The sequence below is a fragment of the Polypterus senegalus genome, chromosome 1 (genome assembly GCF_016835505.1).
Source record: "Polypterus senegalus isolate Bchr_013 chromosome 1, ASM1683550v1, whole genome shotgun sequence".
Classification (NCBI taxonomy): Eukaryota; Metazoa; Chordata; class Cladistia; order Polypteriformes; family Polypteridae; genus Polypterus; species Polypterus senegalus.
The window spans coordinates 39,296,712-39,313,157 of record NC_053154.1 but is presented as its reverse complement, the minus strand read 5'-3'; the positions used below and the strand labels follow the sequence as shown (position 1 = coordinate 39,313,157).

At 37.2% G+C, this 16,446-nt stretch overlaps 1 protein-coding gene across 1 annotated transcript in view; it reads left to right on the top strand.

Moving 5' to 3' along the window:
• The window catches only part of LOC120525157 (myosin-6), a 55,909-nt gene that overhangs the window by 26,577 nt on the left and 12,886 nt on the right, over nucleotides 1-16,446 (top strand). The window contains exons 14-29 of the mRNA XM_039747231.1: nucleotides 254-403; nucleotides 1,054-1,224; nucleotides 3,116-3,425; nucleotides 7,620-7,693; nucleotides 7,769-7,974; nucleotides 8,060-8,183; nucleotides 8,286-8,422; nucleotides 8,520-8,775; nucleotides 11,318-11,560; nucleotides 11,653-11,829; nucleotides 11,995-12,140; nucleotides 14,808-14,898; nucleotides 15,044-15,433; nucleotides 15,513-15,639; nucleotides 16,013-16,131; nucleotides 16,228-16,424. Of these exons, the coding sequence (XP_039603165.1) occupies nucleotides 254-403; nucleotides 1,054-1,224; nucleotides 3,116-3,425; nucleotides 7,620-7,693; nucleotides 7,769-7,974; nucleotides 8,060-8,183; nucleotides 8,286-8,422; nucleotides 8,520-8,775; nucleotides 11,318-11,560; nucleotides 11,653-11,829; nucleotides 11,995-12,140; nucleotides 14,808-14,898; nucleotides 15,044-15,433; nucleotides 15,513-15,639; nucleotides 16,013-16,131; nucleotides 16,228-16,424 (2,918 nt within the window). The remainder of the gene's footprint in view (nucleotides 1-253; nucleotides 404-1,053; nucleotides 1,225-3,115; nucleotides 3,426-7,619; nucleotides 7,694-7,768; nucleotides 7,975-8,059; nucleotides 8,184-8,285; nucleotides 8,423-8,519; nucleotides 8,776-11,317; nucleotides 11,561-11,652; nucleotides 11,830-11,994; nucleotides 12,141-14,807; nucleotides 14,899-15,043; nucleotides 15,434-15,512; nucleotides 15,640-16,012; nucleotides 16,132-16,227; nucleotides 16,425-16,446) is intronic.

Genomic DNA, 16,446 nt, shown 5'->3' with positions numbered 1-16,446 from the left:
ATCTATCTCTGTTCGAGGGTGAGGATCAACTAATAGTCATGTATCACTTTGGGTTAAAAGGTCAGGCTTTGATGACTTCTACACAGGCAAGCATATAGTCAAGTGTCCATGAAACTACTCAATCAAATCATACAGACATTTCTCCATAAGGAACAGTAGTCAAATGAAAGTAAAATGTGACTTTAACTCACATGATTGTTCAAGTTCTTTGTGCTGTACCTCATTCCACAGTGACTTTTATTTGGTACCACAGGTGTCATACTCCATTGGAGCACTGGCGAAGTCAGTGTATGAAAAAATGTTCAACTGGATGGTGGTGAGGATCAACCAGTCATTGGATACCAAACAGGCCCGTCAGTACTTCATAGGAGTGCTGGACATTGCAGGCTTTGAGATCTTTGATGTGAGTACACACAGTAAATAAAACAGCACTGCACTAATTAGAAGGCAAGAGAGACTGTGATCTCAAAAAGACTGCTGTTTTACGTTGGCATTATTAAGCACTTAAGCAAAAATATTAAACTACTGGAATGTTATTTAAAATTTGCAAAATCTACATTTCATTTTGATAGTAACATTTTCAATGTATATTTTTTTTTTATCTTTTTTCTCAGTGAATGGCATTATTGAAGGAAACAATAATTTAAGACATGGGATGCATTTTTTAATTGAATTATGGATAACTGGGGGCATGACTGGTGGAAAATATGGAAACAAATATGCTAGTTACTGTACTGAAAAATGTACTACTGTTTATTGATTTGCACATAAATATGTGCTGCATATTATAAAGAAAGAAAATATTTACATGAACCCAATGTATTGCGGTGTATTGTCAGTAGCGTTTTGACATAAAAGACACTATCAATAGGCAACCAGGGGAAAAAAATACTTTTCTACTGCTGTAAAGAACCAGTTGCCAAATGAAACCTTTGATGAACGTTCTGAGTACTAGTGTCATCATATTCCAGGATTCCAAAACGTTAGGCTTTGTTTTTATTGGAATTGGCAAAAACACTAGTTGTGATACTATATCTCTGTGTACTTTTACAGTTCAATAGTTTTGAGCAGCTCTGCATAAATTTCACCAATGAAAAGCTGCAACAGTTCTTCAATCATCACATGTTTGTGCTGGAGCAAGAGGAGTACAAGAAAGAGGGAATCGATTGGGAATTCATTGACTTTGGAATGGACCTGCAGGCCTGCATTGACCTCATTGAGAAGGTTGAGACTTGGAATGTTTAACTTTTTAAATGTGTTTCATGAATTATTAGGCACTTAATCTAGATGAAGAGGTACTCGATGGAAGATATAATTGGTCTAATATTCCTGATCTTAGTTGTTCATATTCAGATTTGACCACATTTCTTGCTACAAAGTTATCTTGACTAATGCAATAGTACATTAATTTACGGTTGAACATTAATTACATAGTGTCCTGCCTGAAAGATTGAGTATTTACTGTTGTTCTTTAAATCATACATTTATTTTAGACATATTAATTTTGGTAAAATAAATGGAATTCATACAGAAATTGAATGAACTGTTTACATGAATTGAAATATGGATTGCAAAAAATAGGCAACTCGATTCATAAACCTTATAATTTAATATGTGATAGCACATTTTTTTACCAGTAAAAATGTAACATTTGAAGAACTACAATAAAATTTTGAATAGAACAGAATACGGCACATTATATTAGAAAGTAAATGAAACATCAAGGAAAATTATCCATGCCGAAATGAAGTGCAATCCAGCCTGTATAATGCATTCATTTTGACTGCCTTTGTGTCATAAATTTAATGCAACATTACATGCTATACTCATGCCAGTTTGAAATGCAATACAAAGGTGTATTATATTTTAATTCATTTCCATTTGATCACAATCTGAATGTGCCTTTGTTAACCTCCTTAGCGTTAACCAAGAGCATGACTTGGGCTCAGAATGTTATATGTAATTACGGCCAAGCCCAAGTCATGCTCTGGGTGAAGTTTAATGCTTCACTTTACAGTATTAAACCCATATAACTCTTGAGACAGTATTCTGAGGCCATCAAATGGTTAAAATAATATTATGCTTCAAAAAATGAATAATATTTCCATGAATTTGGCCACTCTAATGTAATTCAACAATATTCGTGAGTGGGTCGGAGACTTCAACCAAAACACAGAGTGTGTAAACAAGAAGCTTTAAAACTAGTTTTGAACAAACTGAAACTTAACCATTAGTTGAATCAAGAAATAGTGATGACAATGTAAATTAGTCATCAGATGCTGACACAGATACTGAAACTGATGTATATAGTACTAAACTCTTTCATATGCCTGGTGACTTTCCTATTGCTTTCCCTATTGTATTTTTGACTAATTTTTTCTTAGGGTAAATGTAATGCTAAGAAGGCTACAAATATAGCCATCTCCTTACATTTTACATTGATGAAGCAGTGGTTAGAGCCCCTGACTCATGGATCCAGCATCCTGGGTTCAGATGTCATGGCCAGTTGTTGCTTCTGTCACGTTTGCACCTTCTCCCTATATTTATGTGGGTTTTTTCCAACATTCCACACACTGCATAGTGTAACAACGTTAACTTTCAAATTTACGTTAGCACAATGTGGTTGTGTGCATGAATGGATCCTGGATGGACAAAGCACTTCATCTGGGGTTGGCTCCAATCTTGCAATAAAAGCTTCTGCCCCCTGAGACCATGAATTGGATTAAGTGGGCCTCAGAATGCAAGAGTGTATGTAAGGAATCACTGAAAACACGAACAATTGAAGAAAGATTGAAGGAGTGGAATATTTTCAGTTTAAGCAATTGGAGAATAAGAGATGACATGATTAAATTGTTTATGAAAAAGATTAGTGTGATGGAAACAAGCTGTTATTTGGAAATGACTCACATGGAAAGTGATTTTGCATAACTTCTAGAAGTAGAGACACACTGCTTAAGTTACCAATAATAATAATAATAATAATAATAATAAAAGATAGTGCATATATGTACAGTGTATGTATCACATATCATGTTTTTTAAATGTAAAATATATTTAAACTAAAAAAGCAAAATAAAAACTGATTAAGTAATGTACTGTATGTTGTAACTTTCAGCCTCTGGGAATCATGTCCATCCTTGAAGAGGAGTGCATGTTCCCGAAGGCTTCAGACATGACATTTAAAGCCAAGCTTTATGACAACCATCTGGGCAAGTCCCACAACTTCCAGAAACCCAGAGTGGTAAAGGGGAAGGCGGAGGCTCACTTCGCACTGATGCACTATGCTGGCACAGTAGATTACAACATTAGTGGATGGCTGGAGAAGAACAAAGACCCCCTGAATGAAACAGTGGTTGGACTCTACCAGAAGTCTTCACTTAAGCTTTTGTCAAATTTGTTTTCTAATTACGCTGGAGCTGAATCAGGTAAGAAGATAATCAATGATGCCAAAACAAGTTCAGCAACAGTTACAGTACCAATTAACACATGACTTCTCAGAAGGTAAATTAAAAAAAAAAAAAGGAATATATTTTTGCCAAAAAATTTCTAAAGCTGACAGAATTTGTTTGACACCATGCTCTGAAATTTTTTTAATTTAATAAAAAGTAAGATTATTTACATTGCTCACAGTTGCAATAAATTAAAATAAGCATACTGTATATAAATAATAACATAGGTGTAAGAGCAAATAAATACAGTACATGGAGTGAGGATTTTTCAAACATACTAACTTTCCTTACAGACAAATATGTATCTAATATGTGCAATTACTTTTGTCTTCCCAAAAGGACAAAAAAAAATTGTATATCCTTAATGTGTACACTGTTACTGTAATAATAACATCTACAGAAATACTAAATTGCATTTTTTTTAATTAATTTAGCATGATTGGGACCAGTGTTGCATATCAATTCCCTATTCATTTGTGATGAAATGGCCTACAAAAAGTAAAAAAAACTGCTCATTGCTTTTATTTAATATTGAATTAATGAAATATTATAGCGAACCTAGATTGCACCGTGAAAAACAGATAACATAGGGCACAGTTAAAGAGAGTCAAATAAGGAGAAGTGAAATACAGCAAACACTGAAATACTACACACCAAAATAAAAAATATATCTCTCTATTTTAAAAGAAAATCTTGAGACGAGACGAGACTATTGGCAAGAGATTTTTTGAAGTTCTGCCCTCCTGTCAATCATTTGCCTCACGCCCATGGTTTCAACTCTCATTTGTGTGAATGCTTTTGTCAGACACAGTTCCCGCGCTATCAGCTCTTATAAATTGTTACATTTTCCTCACTTTACCTTCCCAATAAAAGAAGAGTTATTATGTCAAAATCTTATTGAAGAATTTAATCACAAGCAATTCTACCACCGAGAAATGATGAAGTCAAACGAATTAACTTGAAAATTGACGATCGGTAACATGGCAAATTGGTTAAATGCATATCAATAGACTACGCTGAAACAGTTGGTGGTGAGGGTGCGTAAGATGAAAACATCAACTTACAATATCCCGAAGAATATATTCAACCATTAATACCATCCGGTCTTCCACCGGCCAAATTACTGTTAAAAGAAGGATGTATCATAATGTTATTGTGAAATTTATGTATGAGAGATGGGCTATGCAATAGAACAAGATTAGTTGCATTCAAAATGTGAAAGGTAATGTAGTACATCCTCCGTGGATAACATTAGATACCAAAGGAGATCTTGAAATGCCATTCATATTAAAATGTTTACAGTTTCCCATTAGAATAGCTTTTGCAAAGACAATTAATAAATCACAGGGACAAATATTCGAAAAAGTCTTTTATTTATTAAAGAGTAAAAAACAATATTCACTCATGGGCAGTTATACATTGCGTTGACATGATGTAACTCCAAACATGGAATCAAAATTCAATGCGATACTGATGAAAAATTAATTCCAAATATTGTTTTTACTGAAGTTTTACAGTTAAAGTATAAGTTTAAAAAGTATCTGCGTGTTAATTTCAAAACCAAACAGAACGAAAATGTATAACGCAATGAATACCTCTAACGCAACATGAAATATAATTTTCTCGGTGTAATGTAAAATAGTTAAGTGTATTATGCATATGTAACAATTCCCATGAAAATAATAATCTATTTAAATTGTACATCCTCTTCCCCATATGCGCGAGGCAGAGTCGCGAAATGGCTAGTGCATAGCACCTGCCCAGGGGATAGGGGAGCGAAGCGAGCAGTGGGTAGAATCCCCTAGTTTCTCTATTATAGTAAAAAAATCTTGGGTCAAGACATGATCTTCTCGGAAAGACACTCTGACGTCCTGCGAGACAAGGCAGTGAGACAAAAGGACAGCTGCTGAACAGGCTTTTAAATGATCGACAAGCAGCGCGACAAGCAGAACATGCAGCTCAGCAGCAGCAATCTAGCAACTGATCCAACCGTATCTCCTTAGCATGCGTTCAGCCACCCCCTTCACAATGTGAGCAGCAGAGACGTGAAGTGGTTGGTGTGTAGCGTGCCCTGGGGGGAAGGGGTGTTTGAGAGCTGGAGGGGATGGGCAAGTGAAGCCCCCTAGTATATTAAGAAAAAAGAGACGAACAAAGAAACAACAAGAAAACAGAAAAGGAAAACAAAGGGAAGTACTAGCTGCATCTTGCCATACCATTTTGGAAAAAATTACTTAGCAACAATAATCAGTGGTCACTGATTGGAGTAACAAACACGATTAAAAAGGGAGGACCGATTATTGGCAGTGTCTTACACTGTGTAGTCTTAGGCTATGTCCACACTATTATGTTTTAATTTAAAATGGCATTTTTAAACAAAAATGATCTCCATCCACACTTGCATTTTCGCATTGACTGAAAATACATGTGACCTTGCTACTTGCCTATGCTGGGCATGATTGCATTGGCAATAATAATTCTTGAAGAGACAGTAAAAATGCTGGCCACAGGATTTATCTCAAAACTGTAGCAACCAGGAAATAATTTGCCTTTTGCACATGTGTGAGGCATTCAAAGTGTACAAACCACAATTTAGATGCATACAGGTAAGCAAAACAACAAGTACCATGAAAATCAATAGTTTTACGTCGGCTATGTTGGAATATGTTTTTCTTCCCAATCAGGGAATGAGATGTAAAGAGAAGGATCCAAACAGGGAAGGGTCCTGTATTTCATATATACAAATCAAAACGTGATTAAAGTCTGTGTTTTTGAAAGTTTACGTTTTCAGTTGTTCACATTGCAATGTTGAACCAGTGTTTTCAGAAGTATATGACTCTGGACAGCATTTTCAGTGATTAAAAATGGCAAGTCAGTGTGAATGGAACATGAAAACTAATGTCTGTGTTTTTAAAAGAAAATGCAGTAGGACATATAGTCTTTTCCTGACTTAACTTTTTTTTTTTTTTTTACTGTACTTGTACTTTGGCTTTGATCTCTGCTCTATAATGGCTGCTATTCTTGACTTTTTCACATCCTGATTTGCAGTAGTATTTTACCTTGCACAGCGCGCTACTTGTGAAGCGGGTCACTCCCACTCTTAATCTTTGAGAAGAAATTTTAAATTAAAACAGAAATTAAAGGGACGGACATTCAAGACAGAAAAATAAGCTACATCCTTACAGAAAAGGTGGTGGAAACCACAAACAAAGTAGCACGTTATTGTATGTAGGCTAGGGTTTTTCAAACATACTTGATCAACTGGATCATCTCTCATTTGCCAAGTTTCTCATATTTTTATTTTCTTATATAAAAGATCAAAAAAGTATATATTTTTGTCATTTTGTTATATTAGCCTGTTTTGATCTGTCTGCCTATTTGACACCATCTTGGACCAGTGTATATTTATGGCTATCCAGATAAGTAGGCAAGCAGGCCTTCTTTCACCAATCCATTATAATCCTAAATGCAAGTCCCTCTGTCACACTCCATCACAGAAGCCAGGGGCTTCTTTTGGTTGCTTAGCAACGATGGCCAAGGAGAAATGTGCAGTTTATCACTCCATCATCCAGCATTTCTGTCAACAGCTTGCAGCTCAATGCACATTTTTGGTATAGGCCTAAAACCATAAACTTGGGGGTGAAAAACATGTAATATGATCATAGACAGTACAATAAAAATGTAAACTGAGAAAAAAAACTCTGGTTCTATCTAATCATCTTAAAATACTTTTGTTTTACACTTAAGAATTTAAAATTATTTGCTTCTTATTACCAAGCCACTGTAGCCTAGATTGGGCTACACCATAAAACAGGCTTATTACACTCATGACTGCACACACTGGAGTCATTCAGCTTTGCCAGGCTAACATCACATATTATACGTCATATTAACCACAGGAGGAGTTTGCAGTTGGACAGCAGTGTAAGCTAAATTTGAGTCTTTGGTGCAATTAGGCAGCAAACTTTTAACACTAACCACTGCTTGAACCTTGTGGCATTTTATCACAGAAATTGAGTCTCTAATTGACAAATCTGCTATTATAAATTCATATGAGGCAAAAAATTGCAATCTCCAAATGAATAAAAAACAAAACCTAACATCAATATCTCAGTTTAATTTGTGAAACAGCCATTTGGAAGAGGATAAAGTCATCTATGTCTTTAATTTTAGGTGACTCTGGTGGAAAGGGTAAAGGAGGCAAGAAAAAGGGCTCCTCTTTCCAGACCGTGTCTGCACTGCACAGGGTAAGAGGGGTTTGTTTGACCATTGACAAAAATAAAACAAAATTCTTCAACTAAACTGTGATCCTTTATTTTTAGGAAAACTTGAACAAACTTATGGCAAATCTGAAGACAACTCATCCTCATTTTGTACGCTGCCTTATCCCCAATGAGCGGAAAGCCCCAGGAGAGATGGACAACCCTCTGGTGATGCATCAGCTGCGTTGTAATGGTGTGCTGGAAGGCATCAGAATCTGCAGAAAAGGATTCCCCAACAGAGTATTGTATGGGGATTTCAAACAAAGGTAAGGGCATTTTGACTTGACCATCATCCCAACTCCATGTTAAAAAGAGGAAGAAGACCAAATCTCTTCCATTAACACTTCACAGATACCGTATTCTGAACCCAGCGGCCATTCCCGAGGGTCAATTCATAGACAGCAAGAAAGGAGCAGAGAAACTCTTAGGTTCTTTAGACATTGATCATAATCAGTACAAGTTTGGACACACCAAGGTACACTAGGCCTGACTAAGGTTAAGGAATGGGAGTTTGTCAAGTAAGTATGATAAAAAAAAAAAAAACAGTTCAATTTGCTCTTTGGAATTTTGCTTCTAGGTGTTTTTCAAGGCTGGTCTGCTGGGTCAACTAGAGGAAATGAGAGATGACCGCTTGTCTGCAATTATCACTCGAATTCAGGCCCAGTCTCGTGGTGTCCTCTCTAGAATAGAGTACAAGAAGATTGTAGAACGCAGGTCAGTAATTTATTGATCAGGTATGGAATTTAAAATTTAACCTGACACCCAGGTGTCACTACAATGCATAGACTGCATGTCTGCTTTTCTTTTGTAGAGATGCTTTACAGGTGATTCAGTGGAACATTCGTGCTTTCATGGGTGTTAAAAACTGGCCCTGGATGAAACTCTACTTTAAGATCAAGCCATTATTGAAGTCAGCGGAGACTGAGAAGGAGATGGCAAATATGAAAGAGGAGTTCCTGAAGCTCAAAGAGGCTTTTGAAAAATCAGAGGCACGCAGGAAAGAACTGGAAGAGAAGATGGTTAGTCTTCTTCAAGAGAAGAATGATTTGCAGCTCCAAGTTCAAGCTGTGAGTATTATGTATTAAATCAGTATAACTGTCAATGCAACCTTATAGTTAATTAGTGTAATACAACAAATTTGGTATCCTAATTTGCAAAGCTAGGACAATTCTTGCTTAGATAATCCTATTTAATACCTAATTACTGTACTATATTGAGTCATTCCATACTTCTTTTTTGCTCCTATTACCTGAATATGGAGCAAAACAATTAGCTTGGTGTCCTTCCCTGGATAAATATCCTTGGGTATATACAGAAATTTATCTTGTAAAAGAAATACCAAAATGCTTGCTTTGTTCACTGCAACACCTTCTCTGAAACATTTCTGGTCTCACTACCTCACACCAGCTAAACTCTTGTTCTGCTATCCTACCAAGTCCATCTTTACAGGCCCTCTGGATGTGTGCCATTTTTAATCACCAGACCGTATGGACTTCTGGGGTCACCTCCTGTCTCTTTGGAAGCACAGATCTTGTCTGTCAGAAAACCCTCCAGTGAAGCCAGCTATCCTGCATGGCTTCAGGATATGGAACAGGGCACCAAGCATAACATAAGACTTCCTGCTGCCCTCATCTGGGCTGACCCCCATTATAACATGTCTGCTTTCCCTCTTATTAATATTGTTTAATTATTTACACATTATGATCATGTCTGCTTGGATTTTTCATCAATGCAGGACTTACTACCGTCTTCAGTCCACTGCTGCCAGGATAGTCTTTAGGTCCTTGCAACCCTGAAAAAGATTATTTATTGTCAGGAAATGGAAACTTTTATTTTTGACTAATTATTATGAACTAAGGTTTGAACTGACACTTGTTAATTCTTAGCTTTAGCCATCATGATTGTTTAGGTTTTCATACATAAAATATATGAGAAAATTAATACAAAAAACCTTGAAACACTGTTCTTGCAGGTAAAATTCCAAAGACTCTGCTTCTGACTTTAATTTTGACTCACCCTCTTCTTACCTGGGTTTTACAAGCACCACACATTCATTAAAAGTAAATTACAGAAATAACGGTTAAAATCACTGAATTTATCAAATTAAAAATGATTTAGTGATGCATAGGTTAATACTGCTGTGGAAATGAATGTGTATGATATTTCACTGATTATCAGCTTTGGTTTTGGTAATAAGAACACAGAATATAAGAAATGTGACAAACTCATATCTCATCTAGACACTTGCTAAAGGTTGTAAAGGTTTCTGCTTCAACTTTATAGCTCAGTATTTTCTTTCAGATTCTGACATCACTTTGTGTAAATAGTTCTTCAGTCCTAAATGCACTTCCCCTTAATTTCCCCTGATATCCTTGAGTATATGATTCACTGTTCAGCTGGAAAAATTATGCTGGATCTGCTTTACCAATGTCTTTGAGAATTTTGAAGATCTGGATTAGATCTGCACACAGTCTTCTCTGCTTGTGATTAAATGAGTTTAACTCCCTGACTCTGTCAGAGTATGACATGTCCTTAAGTCTTCTGATGCACTTGGTTGTTCTCTTCTTCACAGCCTCGAGTTTTCAAGGACAATTTTGATGAGGCCCTCAATTTACCTTCCTTACTCCTCTCCATGGGTTGAGATTCAACTCCTTTAGATTACACAAATTTATTGGGCACACCTATCTAGCACTGGATCAGTCCTTTCAAAGAGCCTGAATTCATGGAGGTGTAGGTTCAACTATGTGTTAGAAACATTCTATATTAATTTTAGCCAGTGCTAACTTGAAAGCATCATGCAGTTCCTGCAGCTTTTAAAGCTCTACTGCATTGTGATCTGGGAATTATGCAGACCACAGGAGTGGGAGTAAACAGGACCAACTTTCATTTTTGTAGAACCAGTATACATTTGACTGTAGCAATAAAGGGAATCATATAGTGAGCAACAATGTCTATGAATACTGTGACATTCAAAAAATGCTAATTTGGCATTTGCATAATCACAGTCAGCCTATACCACTTAAACAGTGCATGAAGGATCCATAGATTCATGCTGTTTAAGCCATAGTCTGGAGGGCAGCTGTTTCTGAACCAGTAACCATCATTCCATGATCAAGGTAATTTACATCATGTGTCTTCTTCCCTGCCTCATGATGAGTTACAGCCATGAGGCATTTTACTCCACATCAGTCTAAACCATTTCACCACTTACTGTTTAATGTTTGCGCTAATTTGGCTCAGTCTCTGTTAGTCTGGTGTTTGCACAAAATCCCCATGGGTGTTTTCTACTTTACTTTCTAGATTCAAAGGACATGAATATTAAGATGAATAGCAATGTAACATTGGCTCAGTATTATCAATGTGCTCTGTGAGGGATCTGTTCCCATTCTTGTGTAGTTTCTGCCTTTTGTCTGTACTGCTAGGAAGGTGAACAAATCTGCTTCGGAAGGTGGATGGATGATGTGAAATAACTATGTTAATGTCAATAAAATTAGACCCTCAAACAGCAAGTGTTTAATAAATAATCTGCTAAAATCTAGTAATCCAAAAGTATTTCCAAAAATTCATTTACTGAGATGTCATACAATTTTTAAACATTTTTTTCCTAAGGAACAAGACAATCTGACTGATTCAGAGGAGAGATGTGACCAGCTAATCAAGAACAAAATACAATTAGAAGCCAAATTAAAGGAACTTACGGAAAGATTGGAGGATGAGGAAGAAATGAATGCAGAGCTGACTGCCAAGAAGAGAAAACTTGAAGATGAGTGCTCAGAGCTGAAAAAGGACATTGATGATTTAGAGCTCACCCTAGCAAAAGTGGAAAAAGAAAAACATGCCACTGAGAACAAAGTGGGTTTGGTGGTACACCTTGAGTTGTGACTGAAGAAGAAAAAGAAAACTATGGGCTATGAATTCTAGCGTTTTTTTTTTTTTTATTACAGGTTAAAAATCTGACAGAGGAGATGGCAGCTCTGGATGAGATCATTGCTAAGTTGACCAAAGAGAAGAAAGCTCTGCAAGAAGCCCACCAGCAGACCCTAGATGACTTGCAGAGTGAAGAGGACAAAGTAAATACTCTGACTAAAGCAAAGGCTAAGCTGGAGCAACAAGTTGATGATGTAAGTGAAGACAATAATTAGATTACAATGCTTATACACATTCTACAACAAATACAACAGGTCAAGGCTGAACTTGGCAGTTACCTACATGAATATGTTGTTGGGAAGATTAATGTTACCAGTTTAAAAATATTTGTTTGACACAGCTTCCCTTTAATTTCATAGCTGGAGGGGTCACTGGAGCAAGAAAAGAAAGTGCGGATGGATCTAGAAAGAGCCAAGAGAAAGCTGGAGGGAGATCTCAAGCTAAGCCAAGAAAATATCATGGATCTGGAAAATGATCGACAGCAACAAGAAGAAAAATTGAAGAAGTCAGTCAGTCTTGACTACTATGTTTATTTAATTTTACTAAGGAATGTGTGTGTACATTCTAACATTTAATTCTGTTATCCAACAAATATTTTTAGGAATGAGATTATTGCAGAGTTTATTAAAACTGACCATACATATGGAGCTAATGCTGTGCATGTTATTAGTATGCATGCCCAAGTTTCCTAAACTTCTAGATTTTAATCCCTTTCATTTAGGAAGTAATTTTCCAATCCACGTTCATACCCTACCCTTTGTACATTACATTTTTGATGATTTATTGATTAAATAATCATGTGAAGAATTACCACATAGGCTAGTGCCAAGTGATTTGGCTGTGCTTTTCAGTGTTGGATTAACTGTCATCTGTTCTTTCTTTTACAAAATATATGTTGATGTTGGGCTTCTTTAACATTTTAATTAACTAAAATCTACCACAAGACAATTTAGCAGATATTTGTATGTGTATCTAAAGCATCACATGTACAATAACCTGCAGAAATTGCATAGCTATCACTATTTCACTGAAAAATGTATTTTTCTCTATGCATTTAAACAATAATTAATGCACATCATAATTAACATGTTAATCTTAAATGATACTATGCATAATGCAAAATATAATTCACAGATTTATTACCTCAGTATAATGAAAAGTGTCCTTTCAATACAGAGCAAGATAATGAATGTATTGCTGTTTCCACACTCACTCAGCATACAAAAAAAGCATAAAACCTTATGAACGTACTTTTCATGGTACAAGTCTTGAGTGACTTCAGAATGCCTTCAGGTGTGCAGTAATATATTTTATTTAACAATCACTTTAGTTAATTAGCACATGCAAGTAAGAATTTCTCTGTACAAAGTGATAATAATGACCCTATAAATCTATTTTAGTTTTGGTTGCAGGAAAGAACTCACAAATCAGATCGACCTGTAATGTCAAAAATATGCAAGTGACAATGTCAAGATTACCAAGTGAATATTCACCAAACAAACTTTAATCGTTCCAGTTTATATTATCTCTAATACATGCATTTCCAAAACTACTGAATTGCTCTGTAACACTCTAGTGTCCTACATCACCAACTATACTGCTCAAAAGAATTAAAGGAACACTTTTTAATCAGAGTATAGCATAAAGTCAATGAAACTTATGGGATATTAATCTGGTCAGTTAAGTAGCAGAGGGGGTTGTTAATCAGTTTCAGCTGCTGTGGTGTTAATGAAATTAACAACAGATGCACTAGAGGGGCAACAATGAGATGACCCCCAAAACAGGAATGGTTTAACAGGTGGAGGCCACTGACATTTTTCCCTCCTCATCTTTTCTGACTGTTTCTTCACTAGTTTTGCATTTGGCTACAGTCAGTGTCACTACTGGTAGCATGAGGCGATACCTGGACCCTACAGAGGTTGCACAGGTAGTCCAACTTCTCCAGGATGGCACATCAATACGTGTCATTGACAAAAGGTTTGCTGTGTCTTCCTGCACAGTCTCAAGGGCATGGAGGAGATTCTAGGAGACAAGCAGTTACTCTAGGAGAGCTGGAGAGTGCCATAGAAGGTCCATAACCCATCAGCAGGACCAGTATCTGCTCCTTTGGGCAAGGAGGAACAGGATGAGCACTGCCAGACCTCCAGCAGACCACTGGTGTGAATGTCTCTGACCAAACAACCAGAAAGACTTCATGAGGGTGACCCAAGGGCCCCAAGTCCTCTAATGGGCCCTGAGCTCACTGCCCAGCAGCATGCAGCTCGATTGGCATTCACCATAGAATACCAGAATTGGCAGATGCACCACTGGTGCCCTGTGCTTTTTACAGATGAGAGCAGGTTCACCCTGAGCACGTGACAGAAGTGAAAGGGTCTGGAGAAGCCATGGAGAACATTATGCTGCCTGTAACATCATTCAGCATAAGCAGTTTGGTGGTGGGTTAATGATTGTCTGGGGAGGCATATCCATGGAGGGTCACACAGACCGCTACAGGCTTGACAAAGGCACCTTGGCTGCCATTAGGTATCAGGATGAAATCCTTGGACCCATTGTCAGACCTTATGCTGGTACAGTGGCTCCTGGTGCACGACAATACCTGGCCTCATGTTGTGAGAGTATGCAGGCAGTTCCTGGAGGATGAAGGAATTGATACCATTGACTGGCCACCACACTTTCCTGACCTAAATCCAATAGAACACCTCTGGGACCTTATGTTTTGGTCCATCCAATACCACCAGGTTGCACCTCAGACTGTCCAGGAGCTCAGTGATGCCCTGGTCCAGATCTGGGAGGAGATCCCCCACAACACCATCTGTCATCTCATTAGAAGCATGCACCGATGTTGTCAGGCATGTATACAAGAACACAGGGGCCATACAAAGTGCTGCATACAATTTTGAGTTGCTGCAATTAAATTTTGGCAAAATGGACTAGCCTGCCACATAATTTTTTCACTCTGATTTTTGGGGCGTCTTTGAATTCAGGGCTCTGTAGGTTGATCATTTTCATTTCCATCAAACGATGTGGCATCCTTTCGTTCCTAACACATTACCCAGTCTATATCAGTATAGATATTCAGGAGGATTTCTTTTTCCCATTGAGATCTGATGTGTTTTCAAAGTGTTCCTTTATTTTTTTGAGCAGTTTATTACATTATCACTTTTGGCTACAGGAAAGAGTTTGAGATTCACCAACTTAACTCCAAGGTTGAAGATGAGCAGGCCATAGCAATGCAGATGCAAAAGAAACTTAAGGAATTACAGGTAAATTCTCAAAAGCTATTGCTTTTTCTATGACCAACTTTAAATATATATTTGCATATATTTAGACTTTACTATTCAGTCAGCTTTACTAGTATTTTGGCTTTCTTTCTTTTAATATATCTGTGCTGTCTTCCATGTCATATAGGCCCGTATTGAAGAACTAGAAGAAGAACTTGAGGCAGAGAGAGCTGCTAGAGCTAAAGTGGAGAAGCAGCGGGCAGACTTATCTCGGGAATTGGAGGAGATCAGCGAGAGACTAGAAGAGGCTGGAGGAGCCACGTCTGCCCAAATTGAGATGAACAAAAAGCGGGAGGCCGAGTTTCAGAAAATGAGACGAGACCTTGAGGAGGCAACCCTGCATCATGAAGCTACAGCTGCCACACTTAGGAAGAAACATGCTGACAGTGTGGCTGAGCTGGGTGAGCAGATTGACAACCTGCAAAGAGTCAAGCAGAAGCTTGAAAAGGAGAAGAGTGAGCTGAAGCTGGAGCTGGATGATGTGGTGTCTAATATGGAGCAAGTCGTCAAAGTCAAGGTAACCTGTGTTTCTACAGAAAGCTAGAAGAAACTCGGTTTTTATTTTTTATTTACCTTTGCATAAAACTACTTTTCAGACAAACCTTGAAAAGATGTGCAGGACAATGGAGGACCAAGTGAACGAATACAAGACAAAATGTGAAGAAAGTCAACGCTCTCTCAATGACTTTGCTTCACAAAAAGCTAGACTCCAGACTGAGAATGGTAATTACTTACTAGTCTTTGGCACTTTTTCTTCTAGAACAAAATTATAAAACTGTTATTAACAGATTTAGACTTGATTTTTATATCTCAAATTATAGTCTATTCCTAAAAGCAAAGACAAAAAAGCAACAGAAACTGGATTTTGGAACAGTATCATACATTCCTAGGCAATAAAATTCAAGATCAAGTTCAGTTTTGTTAAAATAACTGTAAAAACATTTCTCAGACAAAATTTTATGTGTTAATTAAATGACCATTAGTGTTTTTATACCCATTTAATGAAATGCTTTAGACTCATTACCTGCGATGAAAGATGTTTTCTTTACTATTTGCATGATTTTTTTTTCTAAATATGTCTTTTTGACTTTCATAGGTGAATTTTCCAGGCAGCTAGAAGAAAAAGAGGCTCTCATTTCCCAGCTAACCAGAGGAAAACTGTCCTACACTCAGCAAATTGAAGATCTCAAGAGACAACTGGAAGAGGAAATAAAGGCAAGCAAGTCAGGAAGGGAAAGAACCAATCATGTTTGTCCATCTCATCTCTGTCTCTTCTGAATGCTTAAATGCATACATTTCTGGTCCTCACAGGCAAAGAATGCTCTAGCCCATGCAGTTCAGTCTGCACGCCATGATTCTGATCTTCTCAGAGAGCAGTACGAAGAGGAGCAGGAAGCCAAAGCAGAGCTGCATCGCATTCTGTCCAAAGCCAACTCTGAGGTGGCTCAGTGGAGAACCAAATATGAAACAGATGCTATTCAGAGGACAGAAGAACTGGAAGAGGCAAAGTAAGAGTGAAAAGCTCTTCTG